At 38.0% G+C, this 25,330-nt stretch overlaps 1 protein-coding gene across 2 annotated transcripts in view; it reads left to right on the top strand.

The window, feature by feature from the left end:
• The window catches only part of LOC133638763 (dihydropyrimidinase-related protein 2), a 66,270-nt gene that overhangs the window by 12,652 nt on the left and 28,288 nt on the right, over positions 1–25,330 (top strand). For both annotated transcript variants that reach the window (XM_062031693.1, XM_062031694.1), the window contains exons 2-7: positions 15,148–15,236; positions 17,366–17,550; positions 20,860–21,024; positions 22,911–22,972; positions 23,180–23,260; positions 24,982–25,050. In XM_062031693.1, the coding sequence (XP_061887677.1) occupies positions 15,148–15,236; positions 17,366–17,550; positions 20,860–21,024; positions 22,911–22,972; positions 23,180–23,260; positions 24,982–25,050 (651 nt within the window). The remainder of the gene's footprint in view (positions 1–15,147; positions 15,237–17,365; positions 17,551–20,859; positions 21,025–22,910; positions 22,973–23,179; positions 23,261–24,981; positions 25,051–25,330) is intronic.

Genomic DNA, 25,330 nt, shown 5'->3' with positions numbered 1-25,330 from the left:
GTCCGCCCTAATGTTGGACTACTGTTGTCCCGATATCAATATTTTGGTATGGGTAACAAAATGTATTTCGGTACTTTTCGATACTTTTCTAAATAAAGGGGACCACAAACATGGCATTATTGGCTTTATTTTAACAAAAAATCTTAGGGTACATTAAACATATGTTTATTATTGCAATTTAGTCCTTAAATAAAATAGTGAACATACTAGACAACTTGTCTTTTAGTAGTAAGTAAACAAACAAAGACTCCTAATTAGTCTGTTGACGTATGCAGTAACATATTGTGTCATTTATACACCTATTATTTTGTCTACATTATAAAGGACAAGTGATAGAAAATGAATTATTAACCTACTTGTTCATTTACTGTTAATATCTGCTTACTTTCTCTTTCAACATGTTCTATCTGCACTTCTGTTAAAATGTAATAATCACTTATTCTTCTGTTGTTTGATACTTTACATTAGTTTTGGATGATACCACAAATGTGGATATCAATCCGATACCAAGTAGTTACAGGATCATACATTGGTCATATTCAAAGTCCTCATGTGTCCGGGGACATATTTCCTGAGTTTATAAACATAATATAATTTTTTTTTAAACGAAAGAAGAGAAAAATATCGATGCTATCATCGTAGTATTGACTAGATACACTCCTGTACTTGGTATCATTACAGTGGATGTTAGGTGTAGATCCACCAATGACGTTTGTTTACATTGTGACCTACGGTGTGTAGTGAAGCATGTTTAGCTATTCCTCGTCCTACAGTGATAATGATACTTGTAAGAAACTTAGTTTATTTGTTGCCATGGAGACGAGGATTAGTGATTTAGAAGTAGCAAAAACACTGCAGACTGCGAAAGGACTATAGCTGCTAGCTAGTTAGCCATGTCTTAAAGCACCTCTTCCTGAGGGCGTTTTAGTGTTATAACTTCACCTTTATCTTTACTTTTTAAGCCAAAATTTGTCCATTCTCCCTTTTCTGTCTACACACTGTGTCTGCCTGTAAGTACTCCGTGATTGTGCGCTGCCGAACATGCTCCTCTGCTCGTAAAACCAGCAAAGTCACGACGTGATGATGACGAGGGGTGGGGCACCGGTGCTTTTTGGAGGCGGTATAGTACCGAATATGATTCATTAGTATCGCGGTACTATACTAGTAGTGGTATACCTTACAAGCCTAATTAAAACTGTATACATGTTTAAAATAAACTTCAGCCAACCAACCAACTGTGGGTGTAAAGAGCGACAAAAACTTCTCCGTGTTTGTACTGTAAGTCCATAACTCTGCATTAGTGTGAAAAATGTTTGTATTAAAAGCAAACATAAGTTAAATGAAGATGAAACTGTGGTCGGATGCAGTCATATATTCACTCCTCCTCCTAAATGTATAGTAGATGCAACTGGAACTAACCGTTGATTGTCAGTTATTATTGTTAGTAATACATTAAAAATGAAGATTGCTTGAGCAGCTGCGAGGCAGTAACGTACTTACAGCATTTCTCATCTAATATACATGAACATCAGCAAATTGACCACCTGGGATTGGAGCGGCTTCAACACTAATGGCTGGAATTTAGCCGTCAAATAGGAAGTGCACTGGAGGCTGTAAATACGCACAACTCAGTGAATATTCCATTAGACCGTAACTGACAAGTGGGTGGGATTGAAATCTACGTTATACAAGATGTCTCAAAACACATTTTGTTTCATTAGGGCGCGTCGGCTAGTATAAATAAATGATATGGCGTTTCTGGTTTTGATGCGAGGGAGCAACATTCAAAGTTGCAGACAGAAATACAGTCAAGCCCGAGTCCCAATCACTTAAATATTTAAACGCCGTGTAGAGACAGTCAGGCAACGTTTGCAGAGATTATGGGCCTGATCTCCTAAAGGTTTGCCTGTATGTGCAAACTTGATAGCACACGCAAAGCTAATTTACTAAATCTCTTAAGTCGAAAACTAAAATAGCGCAATCCATTTAGCGCGTCTGTTTTAATGAATATGCAGAATATATGCTAATTAGAGATGTCCGATAATATCGAACTGCCGATATTATCGGCCGATGAATGCTTTAAAATGTAATATCGGAAATTATCGGTTTCAAAAAGTAAATTTATGACTAAAACGCCGCTGTGTACACGGACGTAGGGAGAAGTACAGAGCGCCAATAAACCTTAAAGACCCTGCCTTTGCGTGCCGGCCCAGTCACATAATATCTACGGCTTTTCACACACATAAGTGAATGCAATGCATACTTGGTCAACAGCCATACAGGTCACACTGAGGGTAGCCGTATAAACAACTTTAACACTGTTACAAATATGCGCCACACTGTGAACCCACACCAAACAAGAATGACAAACACATTTGGGGAGAACATCCGCACCGTAACACAACATAAACACAACAGAACAAATACCCAGAACCCCTTGCAGCACTAACTCTTCCGGGACGCTACAATATACACCCCCCCGCTAACTCCCTATCCCTCAGCCATTATCGGACATCTCTAGGGATGATGTTTGATAAGAAATTATCGAGTTTGAGCCTATTATCGAATCCTCTTATCGAACCGATTCCTTATCGATTCTCTTATCGAGTCCAGATAGGTTGTTGTATATGGAAAAAAACACACAATAATTGGTTTAACAAAAGCTCACTTTTATTGTATAAGAAAACAATTTAATCTAATAAATAAATAAATATTGACTGTTACCCCCCTAAAAAAAATAAAAATAAATAAATATTGACTGTTGTTACCCAAAGTATATTAAGTGGGATTTTTCAGAAAAACAAATATATACAGTACCACAAAAACAACCTGTCTCTGTGATCACTATAGGTGTATAAATAATAATATAGTGTTAAATAAAATCAGTCCCTTGGGCACAAAACTGAAAATAATACAGCTCTCCAAAAAGTGCACTTCTGCTGCTATTCGACATAACTGTTTGTTATAATGCTTTGACATTTTTGCACTTTATTTCTTTATTGAAAGAAAATTCTATGAAGAGAAAAGTTGTTTGCAAATGTGGTTACAATGCTAAAAAATGAAAAGTTAAAGCTAAAAAAAGAAATACACTTTATTGAGTTAACATTATTTCTTTATAGGGGGAAAGATGTTATGAGCTAGGGAATATAACAACTACACTACCCAGCATGCAACGGGAGTGACGAGCATGCGCGGTAGCCCCGAAAAGTGTTGCGTGTCGTCACATAAGAATGAGGTTATGAGCACGCTGTGAAAGTAAACGTCAACAACTCAGCCAACACGCCTCCTCTGCATTATTTATAATTAGACAGACAACACATATGCAGTGTGATTTTGTTTTGTTTACAAGGAAAGAAAAACAAAAGTTAAAAAATGGAGATATATGTTGTATATATATGTATGTGCTGCGGTTGTTTTAAGAACGTTGCGACAGCTGCCGTAAAGGAGGTGCGTTGCTAGCCTGGTTGCTATGTTTCCGGTTGGTCGTAAAAGTGTTCGTCATGTGTTTGTACCCTGCTCAAATCTCTCAGTAAAGTTATTCATTGGATTATACCTTTTGTTTTGAACTTTATTACACCTTGGAGCGCTTTTTTCCGGTCCATTGTTTTTCCTGCTTTCGCTATCTGCGCATAATGACTGAGCTACGTGACGTCATTTCTTGTGATGTCCCACGGAGCATTTCTGGTCGGGACGGGATTCGTTCCGAGGGATTCGAATAAAGAACCAACTCTTTTTCTTTACTCTATTGGTCTCGATAACGGGTACCGGTTCTCAAAAAGGGATTCGAGTCCGAGAACTCGGTTCTTTTCTTATCGAACAACCGGGAAAACCGGGTTCGAGTATCATCCCTAGACATCTCTAATAATTACAAGGACAGTTGTCACAAAACTGCAAATCCCTGATTAGTATGATGAAGAAATTATGTATTATTGTGCAATCAAACAAAAAATGTATTGAAAAAAAAAAAGGTAAACAAAACTACTTAAAAAACGTGCCGTTTTTTTTTACAAGTCAAATAATGTTCAACTCACACATTGAAAATGTAAGATTCAGCTGGACCACAACTTGATTTGTCAAGTCACTGGATTAGCATCACCGAACATAAAATTACCATGGCGACGTATCCTGTTTCCTAGTACTGCGTATCTTTACTTTATCCTCAAACTTATACTGGATAAGCAGAAATCCCGCTTTGTAGTACAGGCCCTGTGTCTCTAATCTGGCGAGGGAAGAAGTAGCCACAACATATTCAAGACTAACCAATAACAACATTTCTCGCGTAGCTCACACTATTGAATTTGAAACGCTATCAAAAACCCAACTAAAACTTTAGGAAATGCATACAAAATTGAACATTTTTTTGGATTCATGAACAAAAATAGCATTTATGTTTTCGATTTGGTAAAAATATTTTTTGTAATTAATTTTTTTGTTTGAGTGCGTAAGAAAGATGCGTAATTACATATGTATTACCGGTCAGTCAGTGAGGGCGGGAAGGAGCAAAGACCCCCTACTTCTAAATCCTGTATCAAATGTTGATTGTGTTTAAATAGTAATATATTTAAATAATACAGTATAACGCCAGTAATAGCTCAAATATTACTTTATTGGTCATTTGTAAATCAAACTTCACTTGTCATCAAAGCACAGCTACTACTAATATTCCCGCAGCAAACCTGCGTGAGCAATCGGACTCCTAAAAATAGATAGAAGCTATAATGAGAACGGCCTGGATTAAAGTCAATCCCTAACTCCTAAGGATGCTTCACCCTGCATAATATGCTGGTTTGTATTCACACTTGACACACACATAAATATTACACACACACTCTCACCTTCCACAACCCCTAACATAATCCCGAATTTCCCCAAAGTGAAACGCCAGACAAATGTGTAGAGAAAGGGAACATTTGACATTACGGAGCGCTAGAACAAAGCGGAACATTGTGTGGTAAAGTCAGTAACAAGAGTGCAGTGACTCTGGTTGTTCTCTGTGCTCGACTGAGGGGGTTCACTGAGGTAAAGAGGCTCATTCAATCATCTTTTTACAATGAAACATCCATCCATTCATCCATTTTTTACCGCTTGTCCACTATATTGCCAAAAGTATTTGGCAACCTGCCTTGACTCACATATGAACTTAAAGTGCCATCCCATTCCTAACCCATAGGGTTCAATATGATGTTGCAGCTATTACAGCTTCAACTCTTCTGGGAAGGCTGTCCACAAGGTTGCAGAGTGTGGTTACAAGAATTTTCGACCATTCTTCCAAAAGCGCATTGGTGGGGTCACACACTGATGTTGGTCGAGAAGGCCTGGCTCTTAGTCTCCGTTCTAATTCATCCCAAAGGTGTTCTATCGGGTTCAGGTCAGGACTCTGTGCAGGCCAGTCAAGTTCATCCACACCAGACTGTTTTCATCCATTTCTTTATGGACCTTGCTTTGTGCACTGGTGCACGGTCATGTTGGAAGAGGAAGGGGGCCCGCTCCAAACTGTTCCCACATGGAATTGTCCAAAATGTTTTGGAATCCTGGAACATTCAAAGTTCCTTTCACTGGAACTAAGGGGGCAAGCCCAACTCCTGAAAAACAACCCCACACCATAATTCCTCCTCCACCAAATTTCACGCTCAGCACAATGCAGTGCGAAATGTACCGTTCTCCTGGCAACCTCCAAACCCAGACCGGTCCATCAGATTTCCGGATGGAAAAGCGTGATTCGTCACTTTAGGTGGCATCCTATGACAGTTCCACGCTGGAAATCACTGAGAGCGGCCCATTCTTTCACAAATGTTTGTAGAAACAGTCTCCATGCCTAAGTGCTTGATTTTATACACCTGTGTGGCCGGGCCAAGTGATTAGGACACCTGATTCTCATCATTTGGATGGGTGGCCAAATACTTTTGGCAATATAGTGTATGTAAATGTGATCTAAATTAAGCTACCATGAGTTAAAATGTATCTGCTACCATTTATAATTAGTGAAGGGGCCAACAGATCGCTATTTGGTAAGCAGTCCAGTGTTTCCCATAAACTGCCAAGATACCTGTGGCGGTGGGGGCGTGGCTATAGGCGTGGTCACCATGGCATCATCGAGCAATTTGCATAATTTACTACAATGATATGATTTTCTCTAAAAAGGCTCAAAAAATGTATACTTACTAATTAATAATAACAGTTTTGTTTTAAACGTCCATCCATCCATCCATCCATCCATTTTACAATATAATTACAACACTTTATGTACATATTTATATACAGATTTGAACAATAAGTTATTCACTAAAATATATTTATTAATTGTGGTTCTTACAAAAAATATATCTTATAAAATATAAAAGCTAAAATGTCTCTTAAAGCTCTGCCCCTTTAATTAGTGCATACTAAATAATTTAACTTTAGCCTACTACTACAACCATATTATTTACCAGCAACATAAAGTGAAACAGAGGCAGAGGTGTCCTGCCACAGTCAGTAACAAATAAACAGAAAACAGTAGTGGTCAAATACAAATAAGGCAACAAGAGAAGTATCCTACACTTCTCTTTTGTAACGTAAATCTGAACAGCCTATATGGGCATCTACATCAACTATATGATTTGCCTGAGAAGCTGGACAGGACAAAAAAAAACAAATTTTTTTAATTTGTGGCGGACGTAATTCTTTCGTGGCGGGCCGCCACAAATAAATGAATGTGTGGGAAACACTGTAGTCACTCTTATAAAAAGTTAACTAATTAACAACCAATTCATAAACACTTTATAAACATAGCCTTATGGTAAAATAGTACTGCCACTTATATCTATCTAGCATCACATAGTGGTATTCCTTTTTTGATATTTCATATCAAAAGCAGAAGGTGACTGAAATATAGCAACAGCAAGCGTGTGTGTCTGTGAAGTGTGGACGGATATGTAGTGTGAGGGTGAAAATGTCGTACATTAAATCAAAGTGTCGGATGTCAGAACTGGCAGCGAGCCCCACCTGACATCATGCAATGTTAGCAGGATGTTTTCCATCTGGACCAAAACACAATGTGTTGCCCGGTAATGGCGACTGCTCGCAGACGTTTTCATAGCAACCAAGATGCTTTTGGCCGGCAGTATGAATAATGAACCATTGAACTAAACTTGCTCTCTTACCACATACAACCCGTCTGTTACTTGCTTGGCTTTAGTATACAGTCCAGTGTTTCCCACACATTCATTTATTTGTAGCGGCCCGCAACGAAAGAATTACGTCCGCAACAAATTAAAATAATTTTTTTTTTTTTTTTTTTTTTTTTTTTTTGTCCTGTCCAGCTTCTCAGGCAAATCATATAGTTGATGTAGATGCCCATATAGGCTGTTCAGATTTACTTTACAAAAGAGAAGTGTAGGATACTTCTCTTGTTGCCTTATTTATTTGTATTTTACCACTACTGTTTTCTGTTTATTTGTTACTGACTGTGGCAGGACACCTCTGCCTCTGTTTCACTTTATGTTGCTGGTAAATAATATGGTTGTAGTAGTAGGCTAAAGTTAAATTATTTAGTATGCACTAATTCAAGGGGCAGAGCTTTAAGAGACATTTTAGCTTTTATATTTTATAAGATATATTTTTTGTAAGAACCACAATTAATAAATATATTTGAGTGAATAACTTATTGTTCAAATCTGTATATAAATATGTACATAAAGTGTTGTAATTATATTGTAAAATGGATGGATGGATGGATGGACGTTTAAAACAAAACTGTTATTATTAATTAGTAAGTATACATTTTTTTAGCCTTTTTAGAGAAAATCATATCATTGTAGTAAATTATGCAAATTACTTGATGATATCATGGTGACCACGCCCATAGCCACGCCCCCACCGCCACAGGTATCTTGGCAGTTTATGGGAAACACTGCAGTCGCCAGCTAAAGTGTACATACACTTGTAAAGAACATAATGTCATGGCTGTCTTGAGTTTCCAATACTTTCTACAACTCTTATTTTTTTTAGTTTTGGACTCCTTTAGTTCCTGTTTGTGCACCTCTGAGTTGGTTACCATGGCTACGTATTATTTTCACCTGCCTCTTGTGTTCGGGACGCTCACCTGTTCCTAATCAGAGACATTATTTAAGCCTGCCTTTGCCAGTCAGTCGGTCTGGCTCCATTGTTTGCTTCACGCTACTGTTACGTAAGTTTTGCTTGCCTCCTAGCCCATGCTAAGTAATTAGCTTCAAGTGCGATCGACACCTTGTCCTGTCGGGTTGTTTTCTGTTTTTGTACCTCTTTTGAGTTTTTCAAGATGAAATCATGTTCCTACCTGCAAGTCCTGTCCGGAGTCGTCCGTTTGCATCCCGGGAGAACGAACCGCGCAGTATGCTGCAACCCATCCGTAACAGAAAGAAGCCAGCCCGACTGACTGGCAAAGGCAGGCTTAAATAATGTCTCTGATTAGGAACAGGTGAGCGTCCCGAACACAAGAGGCAGGTGAAAATAATACGTAGCCATGGTGACCAACTTAGAGGTGCACAAACAGGAACTAAAGGAGTCCAAAACTAACAGAAAACACAAAACATGATCCGGACCACGGATCATGACACAGTTCAGCTAGATTTGTTGGTTTTCTGACATGGACTTGTTTCTTCAGCATTGTCCACACGTTTAAGTCAGGACCTTGGGAAGGACATTCTAAAACCTTAATTCTAGCCTGATTTAGGCATTCCTTTACCACCTTTGATGTGTGTTTGGGGGTCATTGTCCTGTTGGAACACCAAACTAAGCCCAAGACCCAACCTCGGGGCTGATGATTTTATTTTGTCCTGAAGAATTTGGAGTGAATCCTCCTTTTTCATTGTACCATTTACACTGTAAAGCACCAGGTCCATAATGCTACCACCACTATGCTTGACGGTAGGTGTGGTGTTACTGGGATTAAAGGCCTCACCTTTTCTCCTCCAAACATGTTGCTGGGTATTGTGGCGAAGTGTCATGATCTGTGGTCTGGATCATGTTTTTTGTTATTTTCTGTTTAAGACTCCAATAGTTCCCGTTTGTGCTTCCTTTTTGTTTTAGTTTCCATGACGACTGATTAGTTTCACCTGTCTCATGTGTTCGATTCACGCACCTGCTCTAATCAGAGACTATTATTTAAGACTGTTTTGCCAGTTAGTCGTCCTGGCGACATTGTTCTGTACATTGATTGTTTCATGCTCTTTCCTTGCCATAGTTTGATGCTCGTTCCATGCCTTGTCAAAGTAAGTTTTGTTTATTCATGCCACAGTTAGCAAGTTTTTTTGTTTCATGTCCATAGTTTATGCTAAGTTTTAGCTTTTGTTTCCTGCGTTAAGTTGTGCCTTCGCATTGTGCGCCTTTTTGTTTTGTAGTACTTTGAGTTTGAGATTAAATCATGTTTTTACCTGCACGCCTTGTCCAGAGTAGTCCGTTTGCTTCAATCCTCGCAGTAAGCCGCGTAAAACTCCTCGTCGTGACACCAAGCAGCTCCATTTTTGTTTCATCTGTCCACAGAACTTTCCTCCAGAAGGTCTTATCTTTGTCCATGTGATGTCAGATGAAACAAAAATTGAGCTGTTTGGCCACCTATAATAAATTCATAAAATAACCAAACTTCATGAATATAAAAATAAGAGTTGTAGAAATCATTGGAAACTCAAGACAGCCATGACATTGTGTTCTTTACTAGTGTATATAAACTTTTGATCACAACTGTATATAGATCGTTATTTTCATTTTGATGTACAGTATGTATTGGTATTTCAAAATTACTTTGTGAATCGTAGTGTTCTTTGTCCATCATGACATTTGTATCATAAAAAGCCACATTTACTGCTATTTTCTTCATGTGATCTGTTTTTGTTCTTGCTTTATGCCAACCTGCATTTTTCTGTCAAACTGCACACCCTGTCTGAGGCTCTCGTGATAGAAATTTCACTGTCACGTTTGGCGTTGATTCAATACAATCACACACAAACACTTTGTAGCTCTTGCCAATTGAATTTAAATGGTTATCCAAGTTTGGATTTTTAACAGTACTTTGATGTGAAACTTTCTGTAGCTACACACATTGAAAAGAAGATATAAGTTACTGGGAATTATCTGCTTCTCCCTTTTTAAGTATCCCAAAAGCTGAAATGACAACTCTGTGAAAATATAATATGTTAACCCTAAAAGTGAATTGTTGTCAGGTCATGTTGTTAGTAATGTAATAATCAGGAGGTGCTTGATAGAAGACAGTGGCTACCTTATATTTATTAAAGTATTTGTTGAAGAGCTCAAAAGTCCTGTTCGAGTAAAAATAGCGGCATCGGCGGAATATGTGCTTTCATAAAGAGTCTCCAAACTTCTCCAATAACACCAGAAAAGTCGCTAGATTTGTCGCTGGTGGCATTTTTGAAACACAGGATAGGTACCGTATTTTTCCGACGACAAGGCGCACTTAAAATCCTTTCATTTTCTCAAAAATCGACAGTGCACTTTATAACCCAGTGCGCCTAATGTAAGGCATAATTCTGGTTGTGCTTACTGACCTCGAAGCTATTTTATTTGGTACATGGTGTAATGAAAAGTGTGACCAGTAGATGGCAGTCACACATAAGAGACACGTGTAGACTGCAATATGATGGCAGTAAACAACAGCAAAACTTTAAATGTTCCATTGAGAATACAGAACATTACACACGGCTTCTCAACAAATCTGTCAAAATGTTTTTAGTACGACTTCGGTAAGCTATGAAGCCTCACCGCTTGATGGATTGTCGGCGCATTAAACATACGAGTATTATTATGGTGTGTGTATAAGGACGACAATAAAATGGTGCAAGTTTTGAAAACAAATGATAAATGTATGCATTATCTTGTTATATCTCACATTCTATATTGTGTTTTGGAAAAAGTTTGTCATAAACATTACTTAATTCATTAAAAAAATAATACAAAAAAACCAAATGTTTATGCATATGTAAATGTATTCAGTTATAAACATTCATTCACTTTCTTCTTTCCTTCATGGATTTAAACTTTACCGCTGCCGGTATTTTTTTCCATATTTTTAATTGCAATATTTTCAGAATGTGTTTGTTCTATTTTTGGCCAAAGTAGGACAAAGAAAACAATCTGAAGTTGTCTTTATTTTTTTGAATTTTAATGCCATGATTTTAATAGTCTCACTTCACTAAACGAGCGATTCCTATCCGACGTGATTTTATAATAAAATCACACAATGCAACACACTTTGCCATCATAAAACTTTGACTTGTTTTATTCCAATGTAATGCAGGTCATGACAGGAGCTTGCATCTTTTGACCCTATAATTGGGAACTGCATCCATTTAGGGAATGTGCCTATCGTCCAAAATCTGCTAAGGGTTTATGATGGAGGTTTATTTCAATTCATAACAAATATCAAAATCCGCTTAAAGTGTACATTGTGGATATACCCCCCCGCCCCCATTTTTTATATATATTGTTTTCAAATCACCCGACATGTATACAGTGTATATGTACATAATTTATAAAAAAATTTAACATGATTTTTTTAATATACATGTTACAGGTTATATATCTTTTATTATTGAATGTATCAAATGTGATGAATATTTAATTGACCACAATGGAAACAAGCCTTTTGGCTTTTTGTGCCATCCATTTGCCTTTTTAAAGCATTACATATGTCATGATCTGTGGTCTGGATCATGTTTTTTGTTATTTTCTGTTAGTTTAAGACTCCATTAGTTCCTGTTTTTGTGCATCCTTTATTGTTTCAGTTTCCATTGCGACTGATTAGTTTTACCTGCCTCATGTGTTCGGGACACGCACATGCTCTAATCAGAGACTATTATTTAAGCCTGTCTTTGCCAGATAGTCGTCCTGGCGTCCTTGCTTGTGTCATGCGATTGTTTGCTTCATGCCTAGCCAAGTAAGTTTTGTTTGTTCATGCCACAGTTAGAGTTTTTGCCCTGTCCATAGTTTATGCTAAGTGTTAGCTTTTGTTTCCTGCGCTAAGTTTTGCCTTCGGGTTGTTTTCTGTTTTTTGTACCCTTTTGAGTTATTTTTTAACACCGTATTTTTCGAAGTATAAGTCGCTCCGGAGTATAAGTCGCACCGGCCGAAAATGCATAATAAGAAGGAAAAAAACATATATAAGTCGCACTGGAGTATAAGTCGCATTTTCGGGGGAAATGTATTTGATAAAACCCAACACCAAGAATCAGGGCCGGCCCGTGGCACAGGCCGTATAGGCAAATGCTAAGGGCGCCGTCCATCAGGGGGCGCCACGCCAGTGCCACAAATGTTGGAGGGGAAAAAAAAAAAGTTGGTACTATTATTTCTAAATACATAAAATAATCCCACGTTAATTAAAATGCAAAGTAAAGCCTATTTAATAGAAATATTATTTGTTACAACATTACGCCCCCCCTCCCCCGGCACAGTGCGCCCCCTCCCTTCCCGTATCATGACTCTTTTTGGACGTCACCACATAAAAAAATCAACACAAGATGTCAAAACGGCCAAAACTGTCAGGTGCCCAGGGAAGAAAAAAGAGAAGAGGAGAAAGGAGAAAAAGACAGAGGTAGCAGGGAGGTAACGTTAGCCTACATGAAATTATTTGTCTGTTGCAGAATGTGATAGTAACCTGGCTTTTTAGCATTAAGCTAATGTTACATGATTCGGCAATTGCTAATCAATAAATAGCTAGTTCTGTTTTAGCGTCGGGTTAATATTGTGGAGGGGGCTAAATTGTTATGGAAAATAATAATGTAACGTTAGGTAATTACAGTACTCCCTGGTGTACAGTAATTTGTAAGTCATTCTAGTTAATGCAATATTAAAAAGCACAAATAGAGAACTCTGTAGGATCCCCTTTTTTTGTAATATAGTTGTTAAAGTCATACTGGTTTGATATCTTGTTTTGTGCAGTGCCTTATTTATATTGTATTTTTTATTTATTTTATGCAACTTGTTGACACGTTTTATTTTGTGTTTATGTATGTAAAAAATATTGTATTTCATATATTAATTTTTTATTTTTTGTATTCATTTATTTATCCATATTTTTTTTAATCTTGTTAACTATTCTGATTGTTAATTTGCTTTCTTTAAGTAAGAAAAAAGGTCAAAGACAAAGCTATTCGGTTTCTTGTGAGTATATATACTTCACTGCCGATGTGGGGGGCACCACCTAAAATCTTGCCTAGGGCGCCAGATTGGTTTGGGCCGGGCCTGCCATGAATAGGCATTTGAAAGGCAATTTCAAATAAATAAAGAATAGTGAACAACAGGCTGAATAAGTGTACGTTATATGAGGCATAAATAACCAACTGAGAACGTGCCTGGTATGTTAACGTAACATATTATGGTAAGAGTCATTCAAATAACTATAACATATAGAACATGCTATACGTTTACCAAACAATCTGTCACTCCTAATCGCTAAATCCCATGAAATCTTATACGTCTAGTCTCTTACGTGAATGAGATAAATAATATTATTTGATATTTTACGCTAATGTGTTAATAATTTCACACATAAGTCGCTCCTGAGTATAAGTCGCACCCCCGGCCAAACTATGAAAAAAACTGTGACTTATAGTCCGAAAAATACGGTAATTAAATATGTTCCTACCTTTACGCTTTGTCCGGAATAGTCCGATTGCTTCCCGGGAGAACAAACCTCGCAGTAAGCTGCGAAAACCCCCCCGTTATGACAACATGTATTCAATTCTTTAAGATGTCAATAAACTTCTCAATCAATCAATCAATCAAAGTCCGGCCCGCGTGTGCACATATGTTCCTCCATGTGCCCACTGAGCTAAAATGAGTTTGATTTATGTAGACAAATATTTTTTTTTAACTTCATCAATTTTTGGTTGTGTTTTTGTAAAAGCAGACATGCAGTTATGTCAAAATGGATAAAAACAAGAGTGATTTTTCTCCCGACGTGACTGCAGTGTTACTGAACAAGTGGATGCTTCAGCCAAGTACAGTGGATTGATGCAGGGCGGGGTTTGGACCGACTGCTTGGGATGCATCGTAAGCAGTCGTGCAAACAGCAGGGCAAGCGCAAATAGAGGGCTCTTTGTTAGTGGAGGATGCTGGAGTCCCTGTGAGCAGACCTGCCACTCCCTTTTTTGCATAGTAATCCATAACAGCAGGGGGGGGCGGTATGGCCAAGACAAGTGGCCCAGCAGTGGGTGTGGAAGATTGATTACAGCCTGGGCCCTGCAATTGGTCCTCACTCGTGTCTGCTTCTGCAAAGATCTGAATCCCTAAGAAGGACAGACTGCTATCTTCATTGTTTCACCAGGGAATTCCCACCCCGATTTTGGTGCTCTGGCAGCGCTGTCTGAACGATAGCATTGTCTCTTTTGTCTGCCTTAATTTGATTAAATCATCAAAGAATGAAATGATGACGCTCGAATACGTTTGAAGAAATGTTTGCACTCCCAAAGAGAGAAACGTATCCTCTCGAGTCAGAGTGTGCACTTGACTGGAGAAATAAAGCCAGCTAAATGTGTTTCTTATCAAAAAAGAGGCCTGAGGCGATTAAACGCCGGCTGTCCAGTCGATTTATTCGGTTTACTCAGCCTTTTTTTCAAAGTCAAAATCTGATACTCTGCATGATATTCGGCTTTACAACTCCACAATGAGGAGAGTATCGTCGGATATTTTTTTGTGATAGAGTGATTGGAGCACATACTTGTTGGTCACAAAAAACATTCATGAAGTTTGCTTCTTTTATGAATTTATTATGGGTCTACTGAAAATGTGAGCAATTTTGCCGGGTCAAAAGTATACATACAGCAATGTTAATATTTGCTTACATGTCCCTTGGCAAGTTTCACTGCAATAAGACCACAAGCTTCTGCTTGAATTTTTGACCACTCCTCTTGACAAAATTGGTGCAGTTCAGCTAAATTTGTTGGTTTTCTTACATGGACTTGTTTCTTCAGCATTGTCCACACGTTTAAGTCAGGACTTTGGGAAGGCCATTCTAAAACCTTCATTCTAGTTTGATTTAGCCATTCCTTTACCACTTTTGACGTGTGTTTGGGGGTGATTGTCCTGTTGGAACACCCAACTGCGCCCATTGGTTACTTGCGACATAAAATAAGACAATATTCCGGTTGTAAACTAACTGATCCTATTCTCTTCCAGAGTGACCGTCTCCTGGTCAAAGGAGCAAAGATCGTCAACGATGACCAGTCTTTCTGCGCCGACATTTACATGGAGGATGGAGTCATCAAGTGAGTTCACTGATGTTTGTTCAGTGTCGTGTTGCCCCGATACCAATATTTTGGTGCCACTACCAGTACCAAAATGTATTTTAATACTTTTTGATACCATTCAAAATAGAACGGACCACAAAACAATGTCATTATTGACTTTATTTTAACAGAAAATAGTATAATACATTAAACATATGTTTGTTATTGCAATCAAAGAACAAATTTGACATAGAAAAATTGGAGATGTGAGATGATTATTAAGAAAAAATGACCGACAGGAAGGCAAGAATTTTTTAAAATTTCGACATACTCTCGCGCCGTACCTGCCGTCAAAACTCTAAAGACCGACCGCACAGTTCCTGTCTTCACAATAAAAGCGCTGCTTCATCCTGCCTGTGCTAACAAAATAAGAGTGTCAGAAAGCTGGCACGCACAAGCTAGCAAACTACGGAGTTTGCCGCCAATGTATTTCTTGTAAAGTGTATAAAAAGGAGTATGGAAGCTGAACAAATAAGATGGCAAAAAGCAAGCACTTTCATGTGGTATTGGACAGAAAGGAGGACTTTTTTTCTCCTCCATTTGAAAATGTGGACGTTATCATCACTACTGTCTGATTCCAATCAATGCAAGTCATCAGAATCAGGTAATACATAAACTTATATTCTTGTCTTCATGAAGAAAGGAATCTATATGTGTTAAACATGCTTTGTTATCATTAAACACATTTAACTTGTTAACAAAAACCTATCTTTCATAAATAAATAACAAGGTGGCGACTTGTCCAGGGTGTACTCCACCTTCCGCCCGAGTGCAGCTGGGATAGGCTCACCAAACCCTGTGATCCCTAGAGGGACAAGCAGTAGAAAATGAATGGAATAACATAGTGAACATCCTAGAAAATGTATCTTTTAGTAGTAAGTAAGTAAGCAAGCGGGTTACAACGGCTCCTAATTTGGCTGCGGACGTATGCAGTAACATATTGTGTCATTTCCCAGTGTATTACTTTTAGTGAAGTAAGGATCGATACTGAAATATTGATACCGCCGATACCAGATCTTTATGCTCTAAGATAGATTTTCAAATAAAAATATCAATACTTTGTTCAGGGGTGTCCAAACTTTTTTCCACCAAGGTCCCCATAATGAAAAGTCGAAGTATGCTGGGGCAATATTGATATTTTTATTTTGAAAAAAATGCTTAAAAACAGATATTATTAGCTTTGTATTATTGGTGACTAAGTATATTATTATTAATTATTGGAACATTTCAGCTTTTTCTCATTACATACCAATACTTTTGCTCTTTTCTTTTACATTTTTACTGTTGTTTTTTTTCCCCATGTAAGAATAGAATAAAAACAATGACAATTCTTTGTGTAATTGTATACCCTAATGCGGGGGTCCCCAAACGTTTTGACTCGAGGGCCGCATTGGGTTGAAAAAATGTATTTGTATATGTATATATTCCTCGCGCACTATTTTGACTGAAACGGCGCAAGTCACGTTATCACGTTATCGATGGGAAAATGCATTTTTAGACAATATGATTTGCCTAAGTGGCTAGGAGACCCCAAAAAACGTTTTATTTATTTATTTTTTATTTTCATTGAGAAAATGCCAAGAGTGTGCAAAGCAGTAATCAGAGCAAAGGTTGGCTATTCTGAAGAAAGTAGAATATAACACATGTTTTTAGTTATTTCACCTTTTTTTGTTAAGTACATAACTCCACGTGTTCATTCATAGTTTAATAATGTAACTAGTCATGAAAATAAAGAAAACACACTGAATGAGAAGGTGTGTCCAAACCTTTGGCCTGTACTGTATGTATGTATGTATATATATATATATATATATATATATATATATATATATATATATATATATATATATATATATATATATATATATATATATATATATACATATATATATATATATATATATATATATATATATATATACATATATATATATATAATATATATACTGTATATAAATATATATATATATATATATATATATATATATATATATATATATATATATATATATATATATATATATATATATATATATATATATATAGAAGATTGGTAAAAAAAAAATTTGCTTCAATGTATGTTTACTTTTTTACCATTTTGAATTCAGACAAATTGGGGAAAATCTCATTGTGCCTGGCGGCGTCAAAATCATCGACGCCCACGGGCGCATGTTGATGCCAGGCGGGATCGACGTGCACACCCGCTTCCAGATGCCAGATCGAGGCATGACATCTGCTGATGACTTCTACCAGGGAACCAAAGCAGCGCTGGCAGGAGGCACCACCATGATCAGTAAGTCATCTTCTATCTTCCATTGAAGCACTTGGAGCATTGGAGATATAAACTGAGTTTTAGGATTGTCTCTACATTTTAAGGGGCCTGTGATCTTGTACATACCGATACTACTTTATTTGCAGTTTTACAGATCTGCGCATCTTATGGACAAGTGTAATTGTTGGCTTGTTGCCAGGGTATTCATCCACATGTGAAAGAGGTAACGGATTGTTGAAGTTAAATTTACGTACAGGTGCCTCACATGTTTACACTTGCACAATGTATTATGTTCCGAAAAGGAGGAGGCAGAACCTAAGCTTATTTAATGCTACCTCTTAGCAAATACTGATTGTTTTTAAACTTCCTGTGTTTAACATAATTTTTTCACATAGGATAAATGTGAGCATGGAATAAATATATTAGAAATAGATGTATAAAAAACTAAATATAGTATAAATGTATCTAAAAAATATAAAACTAATTTAATTTACCGTGTTTGTGGTGAGTGGTATTGACAGTGCAACAATTTCAACACAATATTTAAACTAGTTCCTTATTCTCTTTATTTTGTTTCAGCACAATAACTAAACAAAAGCAAAACCTACCATTTAATACTCATTTAAATGAATTGAAATAAACCATTTTAAGATGCATTTTAAAAATCAATTAATACATGTCAATAATCGATGGTCAATTTATTTATTGTAAATAAAGTAATGCAGACAGTTCTAAAATTTGGTTGACAGAATCTTGTTGCAAGCCACCTCACCGAGAGATCCGACTAACTTTTTTATTTTAGGGCACTTATGTTGTAGTTTTGCACAGATTTTCATTAATTTAATAAATGTGATGGAAATCAATTTAACTGTTTCTTATTAAAAAAGCACTGTGTGATGATCCGTTGCCCAGATCATGTTTTGTTTTAGTTTAAGACTCCCTTAGTTCTGTTTCAGCACCCCTGGGTTTGTGTTTCTTGGTTGCTATGGGTGCTGATTATTTTCACCTGCCTCTGATTAGTGTTCGGGACGCTCACCTGCTGCCGGGCACTAATCAGAGAGCTATTTATCCCTGCTTTTCGCCACACTCGGTCTGGCTGTTTTGTTTGCCTCATGCTACAAGTTACGTTTGAATACCTTTTTGACTCTTGTTTCTGTGCCAAGCTTCGCCATAGCCTCCCCTGCTATTTGCACGCCTTTCTGTTTATTCATGTATTCTTGACTGATTTATGGAAAATAAATCATCTTCCTACCTGCTCGCTGCCTCAATACAGCTCCCCACCGCATTCAAGCAGCCTCTCCTCGGCGATTCAGACAGGGCTAAAGCAATAACAAATGCCGTTGGTGTTTTTATAGCAGCAGATTTAAGACCATATTGCATTAGAAAGACCCACTTCTATGGTGGAAGAACAATGAGCTCTTATATCCTCTTACTGCCAAGTTAGCCAGGCACTACCTCACCATACCTGCTACCTCCGTGCCCAGCGAAAGGGTATTTTCCACAGCTGGAGACATTGTAACTGCAAGCAGGTCTGCTCTTTCTGCAGACAATGTGGATAAACTGATTTTTCTGGCAAAAAACATGAAAATTGAGTGAAAGTCACCAGGGTTAAAGGCTGGGGGGGGGGGAAGAAAAGTTAATCTGAGGCTGAGTTGACTTGAAACTGTTTAATGTTGCACTTTTTGTATGTAGAAGAAAAGTTTAGTCATTTTATTTAATCTGAGCAACAACTTGAAGCAGTTTAATGTTGCACTTTATATGTGGAAATGTTGCACTTTATATGTAGAACGGTTTTGTTAAGAAACCAATTCTGAGCCTTATCTTATTTAGTTGTTGTTTTATATATGTTGACTGCATTAACCCTGGCAATGGACCCTGTGTGTATATGTATGTTATTATTATTCTGTCACACATATCTTATGGCTTAACCACATGGTCCCAGGCACACCAGTCATCAATCAAGACCATTGAGTGTCTTTATAACCGCACCTTTAAAGTTCTAGACAAGAAGAGTATACGATATCATCATTGCCAAATTTTAACAAAATACAATATTTTAAGTTTTACCAATTTTATTTTGTTACACACAGTCAAACTGGTTTTTAAATGCTTGTATAACTCTGCTCCCCAATTGCTCTGCAAGGCAATTACAAGACTGCAAAGTGGTACCAGATCTACCACCCGAGCAGTGTCAAAAGGCAACTGTTGTGTTCCATTCCGTAGAACATATTTTGCCCAGACTGCCTTTTCAATAAAAGGACCACAACTATGGAACTCTTTACCGGACACTTTGAAAAGTATACCTGCACTTGTCACTTTCAAAAAACAAACAAAATTATGGCTAGTTGAGCAACAATCGTGTTCCCATGTTTAGTTTCTACTCATTTTTACTAATTGGTTTTTATCTAGTCTGCACTTTGTCTGTGTTATTATTATAATTATTGGCTTTTATCTAGTTTGCACTTTGTCTGTGTTATTACTATTATCATTATTATCAACTCATTCTATTTTTTATTTTCCTATTTTAATGATGTTGGATCTGTGTTGTTGTTGTTGTTGGGGACAAGTGTTGTAAATTAGCTTTGGCTACGAACACTGTGATGCATGCATCGGATAACTGTTTCAGATGTCTATGTTTTTGTATCTGTCCCTATTTCAAATAAACCTCTATAATAATAATAAAAAAATTATGCTTAGCATTCATGACTGCCTGCTGTTGCACTGATCCGCCTAGTGGTGGCTCACATCCATCACACACAGAGCTATTTTAAAGCAATGTTAAAAGGATAAAGCCATTGTTTACAAATTTTGGTAAATAAATAACCAGAAAATTTATATTTTGTTGTTTTCTTACTGTACCGAAAATCAACCGAATCGTGACCTCTAAACCGAGGTACGTACCGAACCGAAATTTTTGTGTACCGTTAAACCCTTAGTTGCAAGTGATATACCCTTATTTGGTGAAAGGAAAATAAATGTACAACTGCATCAAAATAGATAAAGATGCATCAATAATCGATTTTTAATCGAATCAAAGCTTGTTAATTGTAATCATGAGGTTCCCAAAGATGTTTGTAAACATTAAGAAAAACGACAAAGAACAGATATCAAACAAAAATATCACTCTACTGGTACCAGTCCTATACTGTTACTACCCTTGTTATCGACTGCAATATGTGTACGCCTGGCGGCTACACAGCAATAGAGCACTGGTGCAAAAGGAAACAGCTTTTTCATTGAGATCTCAGCTCGGACACACCCAATTAAAGGTACTACTTGAACTCCAATGGAAAAGACTGAGTGGTTTTTGCCTCATTTGTGTGGTTCCAGTCGACCACGTGGTACCCGAGCCAGGCGCCAGTCTCATCACGGCCTTTGAACAGTGGCGGGACGGGCTGGACGGCAAGTCATGCTGCGACTATTCCTTGCACGTGGACATCACCGAGTGGCACAAAGGCATGCAGGAAGAGATGGAGGCACTCGTCAAGGATCACGGTATGAGGACTTCGTTAGCGCGACGACGTAGCAACGAGCTGCACACACACACACAACATCTGACTGTTAACTTCCATTTTTGGTTTCAAATCATTCTAATTTGGTGATTAAGAAAAGTCTGAATGAAGCGCAGTGACTGCTCTTTGAGGCTTGTGTGCACATGTGTGAGAGATTTGGCTTGTCACATGACAATTGTAACTATAACATACCGTATTTTTCGGACTACAAGGCGCACTTAAAATCCCTTCATTTTCTCAAAACTCGACGGTGCGCCTTATAACCCGGTGCGCCTAATGTACGGAAACATTTTGGTTGTGCTTACCGACCTCGAAGCTATTTTATTTGGTACTTGGTGAAATGATAAGTGTGACCAGTAGATGGCAGTCACACATAAGAGATACGTGTAGACTGCAATGTGATGGCAGTCACACATAAGAGATACGTGTAGACTGCAATATGACTCGAGTAAACAACACCAAAATGTTGTATGTTGCTGTGGATGTTGCTTCCTCGCAGTCCCACTGTCAGACACGGCACAGGAGCCCAGCGTGCAGGTTTGAACAAGGTTTTAATAATCATATGTTTTCACAAAGTTTTTCCTCCAACGGGACGTGACTTTTCAGTCCTCCGTATCCTCCTCCTCTCCTGTTCCCAGCCGTTTACTGTTAAAGACAACAGATGATTAGATAACTCGCACCACCCGGGAGATCTAATCACCTGTTCAGCTGTGTCTCGCCGTCAGCACTTGCCACGCCCCCATCTGATGGTGCTCTGCCCTCAGCACCATAGACTGAGGCGGTGGCCTTTGCTCCTGCAGGCAGCGCTGGCCACACCTCCCTCCACAGTTCCATTGAAAATATAGAACATTACACACGGCTCTCAAAAACCTATCAAAATGTTTTAGTACGACTTTGGTAAGCTATGAAGCCGCACCGCTGGATGGATTGTACTGTGCTTCAACATAGGAGTATTATTATGGTGTGTGTATAAGGTAAGACATATTATCTGGCGTTTTGCTTCGCGATATCATGCAAAAGCTACTTTTCTTACCTTCTGGTACCTGCTGATCTGTATTTGGGATCTGCATAAGTCCTGAGAATTTGCGCGCGTCCGCATTTGTAGTCCGTGCCGACGCTGTAGTCAATAAGCTTCTTCTTTTTCTCTTTCTTCTTATTAGATATTCATCCTCCGCTGTTGCCATTTCTAATATAAAGTAGTGTAAAGTTCTTACTTATATCTGTCAGTAAACTCGCCATGAAAGCGCTAAAACATACCGGTGTAGTGAGTTTACATTATCCACCCAAGGAACTTTAGTTATTAGAGAGTTCCGGTCGGACGGTTTTTCACGGGTCACGTTTCGGGCGTTGTTGTTGCACTAGTGAGCCACGGATGAGGAGATGCTGCTCCGTTATTGACTGAAGTAAAGTCTGAATGTCGTTAAAACAGTTCGCTCCATCTTTTGACACTTCTTCCACTCCCGTCCTTGCACGCTACACCGCTACAACAAAGATGACGGGGAGAAGACGCTGTCGAAGGTGAGCCACGTAAATAAGACCCGCCCACAAAACGGCGCGACTGTCAGAAAGCGGCTTGAAGATGATCTGTAAAACATCGTCTATGCAACATTTTGACCAAAGAACCACCATTACATGTTATGTAGACCACAAGGAAATGTTTTACATTTAGAAAAAAATTTATAAAAATCCGCACCTTTTTTATGAAAATAGACCTGAATAAACCCGCTCATCAACAGTGCGCCTTATAATCCGGTGCGCCCTATGGTCCGGAAAATACGGTATGCATTACTGGATAATTAGCCATATTATTTTAGTTTACACAATCACAATAATTCAGCTATTTCCCACATTTTTTTATATGATTATTAGGCGTCAACTCTTTCCTGGTGTATCTGGCTTATAAGGATCTTTTCCAGCTAACTGACACTCAGGTGGGCCTTTTTTACCCTTCTTATGTCTTAGTAAAGAAAGTCAGAATTCTGACTCTACAAATACTAGAAAGGATTTAATGTGTGTGTGTTAAAGTTTATTGTGCGTGTGGTTTGCCGTGTTGTCAAACAGTGCTGCATCACACTTAGAGGTGTTCTTAATATTGTAGACGTATTACAACAATACTAAATCCTCTGGCTTTCCTGCAGGTGTACGAAGTGTTTAGTGTGATCCGTGATCTCGGCGCAATCGCTCAGGTGCATGCTGAGAATGGAGATATTGTCGCTGAGGTAAGTTGTTAATAACCTGACTTATGCCGTCACACCAACATGTGTAAAATATCATTGAAAATCCTTACCTACAAATGAGGATGTACTGTATATCCAAACTGCTTAGTTTGTGCGTTTAAAACTGGTCATGTGGAACTAGGGTTGTACAGTATACCGATACTAGGATAGTATTGCGGTACTAATGGATCAAAAACGGTACAAAACTCTATTTGAAAAGTACCGGTTCGCCATATTATTTTTTCTACAGGCATGACGGTGCGTCGTCGTCCTTTTTGTGACATTGCTGGTTTTACGAGCAGAAAAGCACGTTCGGCAGCGCACAATCACAGAGTACTTACAAGCAGACACACTGTGTAGACAGAAAAGGGAGAATGGACGCATTTTGGCCTAAAAACTAACGATAAAGGTGAAGCTATAACACTGAAACGGCCACAGGAAGAGGTGCTTTAAAACATGGCTAGCTAGTTAGCGGCTAATGTCCATTAGCTTCTTCAAATAAAGTACGTTTTTTGCAAGTGTCATCCCTGCAGGACGAGGAATAGCTAAACATGCTTCACTACACACCGTAGGAGGATACAATAGCTCACCGGTGTCACAATGTCAACAAATGCCATGGGTGGATCTACACCTGACATCCACTGTAATGATACCAACTACAACAGCGTATCTCAATATTTTTTTATCGTCACAAAATCTTTTTTCTTTTTTTTGTTCAATTCATATTATATTCATAAACTCAGGAAATACGTCCCTGGACACGTGAGAACTTAAATTATGACCAATGTATGACCCTGTAACTACTTGGTATCGGATTGATACCTAAATTTGTGGTATCATCCAAAACTAATGTAAAGTATCCAAACAACAGAAGAATAAGTGATTATTACATTTTAACAGAAGTGTACATAGAAAATGTTAAAATTAAAAATAAGCAGATATTAACAGTAAATGAACAAGTAGATTAATAATCAATTTTTACAGTTTGTCCTTTATAATTTTGACAAAATAATAAAATGAGAAATGACACAATATGTTACTGCATACATCAGCAGACTAATTAGGAGACTTTGTTTGCTTACTTACTACTAAAAGACAAGTTGTCTAGTATGTTCACTATTATATTTAACCTCTTAAGGCCCAAGCTGTTTGTTTACATGCTTTTTTCATTTCTCTTTGCTATTTGGGCATATTGGACCCTAATTAGAATAAAAACTAAGAATCATCTTTTGATATGATGTACTTAGTCCATAAGTACACAAACGTGTACTACATGTGTGACATGCTAATTTAAATTTTTACACTTTTTTTTCCAAATTCCATTGTATGTTAAACTCTTCTGAGACCACCAGATGGCAGTAAAAGTGTCCACATAAGCGGCCATAAGACCCCAATTCAGTAGTGTACACAATTTTGGAAATAAGAGCTAAAAGGTGCTGTCCACGCATGTGGCCACTAAGCCTTTAATTAAGGACAAAATTGTTCTTCGGTTGCAATAAGAAACATATGTTTAACATACCCTAAGATTTGTTGTTAAAATAAAGCCAATAATGCCATTTTTTGTGGTTCCCTTTATTAAGAAGAGTATCGGAATACAGTTTGGTACCGGTACCAAAATATCGGTATCGAGGCAACCCTATGTGGAACATACAGCTGTTGCCTCAGTTTCACAGTGTGTGTGTGTGTGTGTGTGTGTGTGTGTGTGTGTGTGTTGTGTGTTTTAGGAGCAGCGTAGGATGCTGGAACAAGGCATCACTGGTCCCGAGGGACACGTGTTGAGCCGTCCTGAGGAGGTAAGACACATTTGCTTGATCTGGATTCAGTTGATAACGCATTCATAAAAAATAAGAAACAATAGTGTCTGTATGCAAGCCTTGGAAGTGTCACTATTTTGGAAACGTTCTCCCCATGTTTGTGTTGCCGTGAGGCTGTGCAGATCGAACACTGTGGAAACAAAGGGAACTTTGGAAAGAGATTTGGCTTTAAACTACCTTAACAATGTCTCTCATTGTTAAAGTGTTCCGTTTACCTCCTGCACGTATGCCCTCTTCGTGTTGACGTCATTTCACACTT

Source organism: Entelurus aequoreus, linkage group LG21 (assembly GCF_033978785.1).
Source record: "Entelurus aequoreus isolate RoL-2023_Sb linkage group LG21, RoL_Eaeq_v1.1, whole genome shotgun sequence".
In the NCBI taxonomy this organism is placed as follows: Eukaryota; Metazoa; Chordata; class Actinopteri; order Syngnathiformes; family Syngnathidae; genus Entelurus; species Entelurus aequoreus.
Note: the sequence above shows the minus strand (reverse complement) of the source record. Positions and strands in the feature narration are given on the sequence as shown.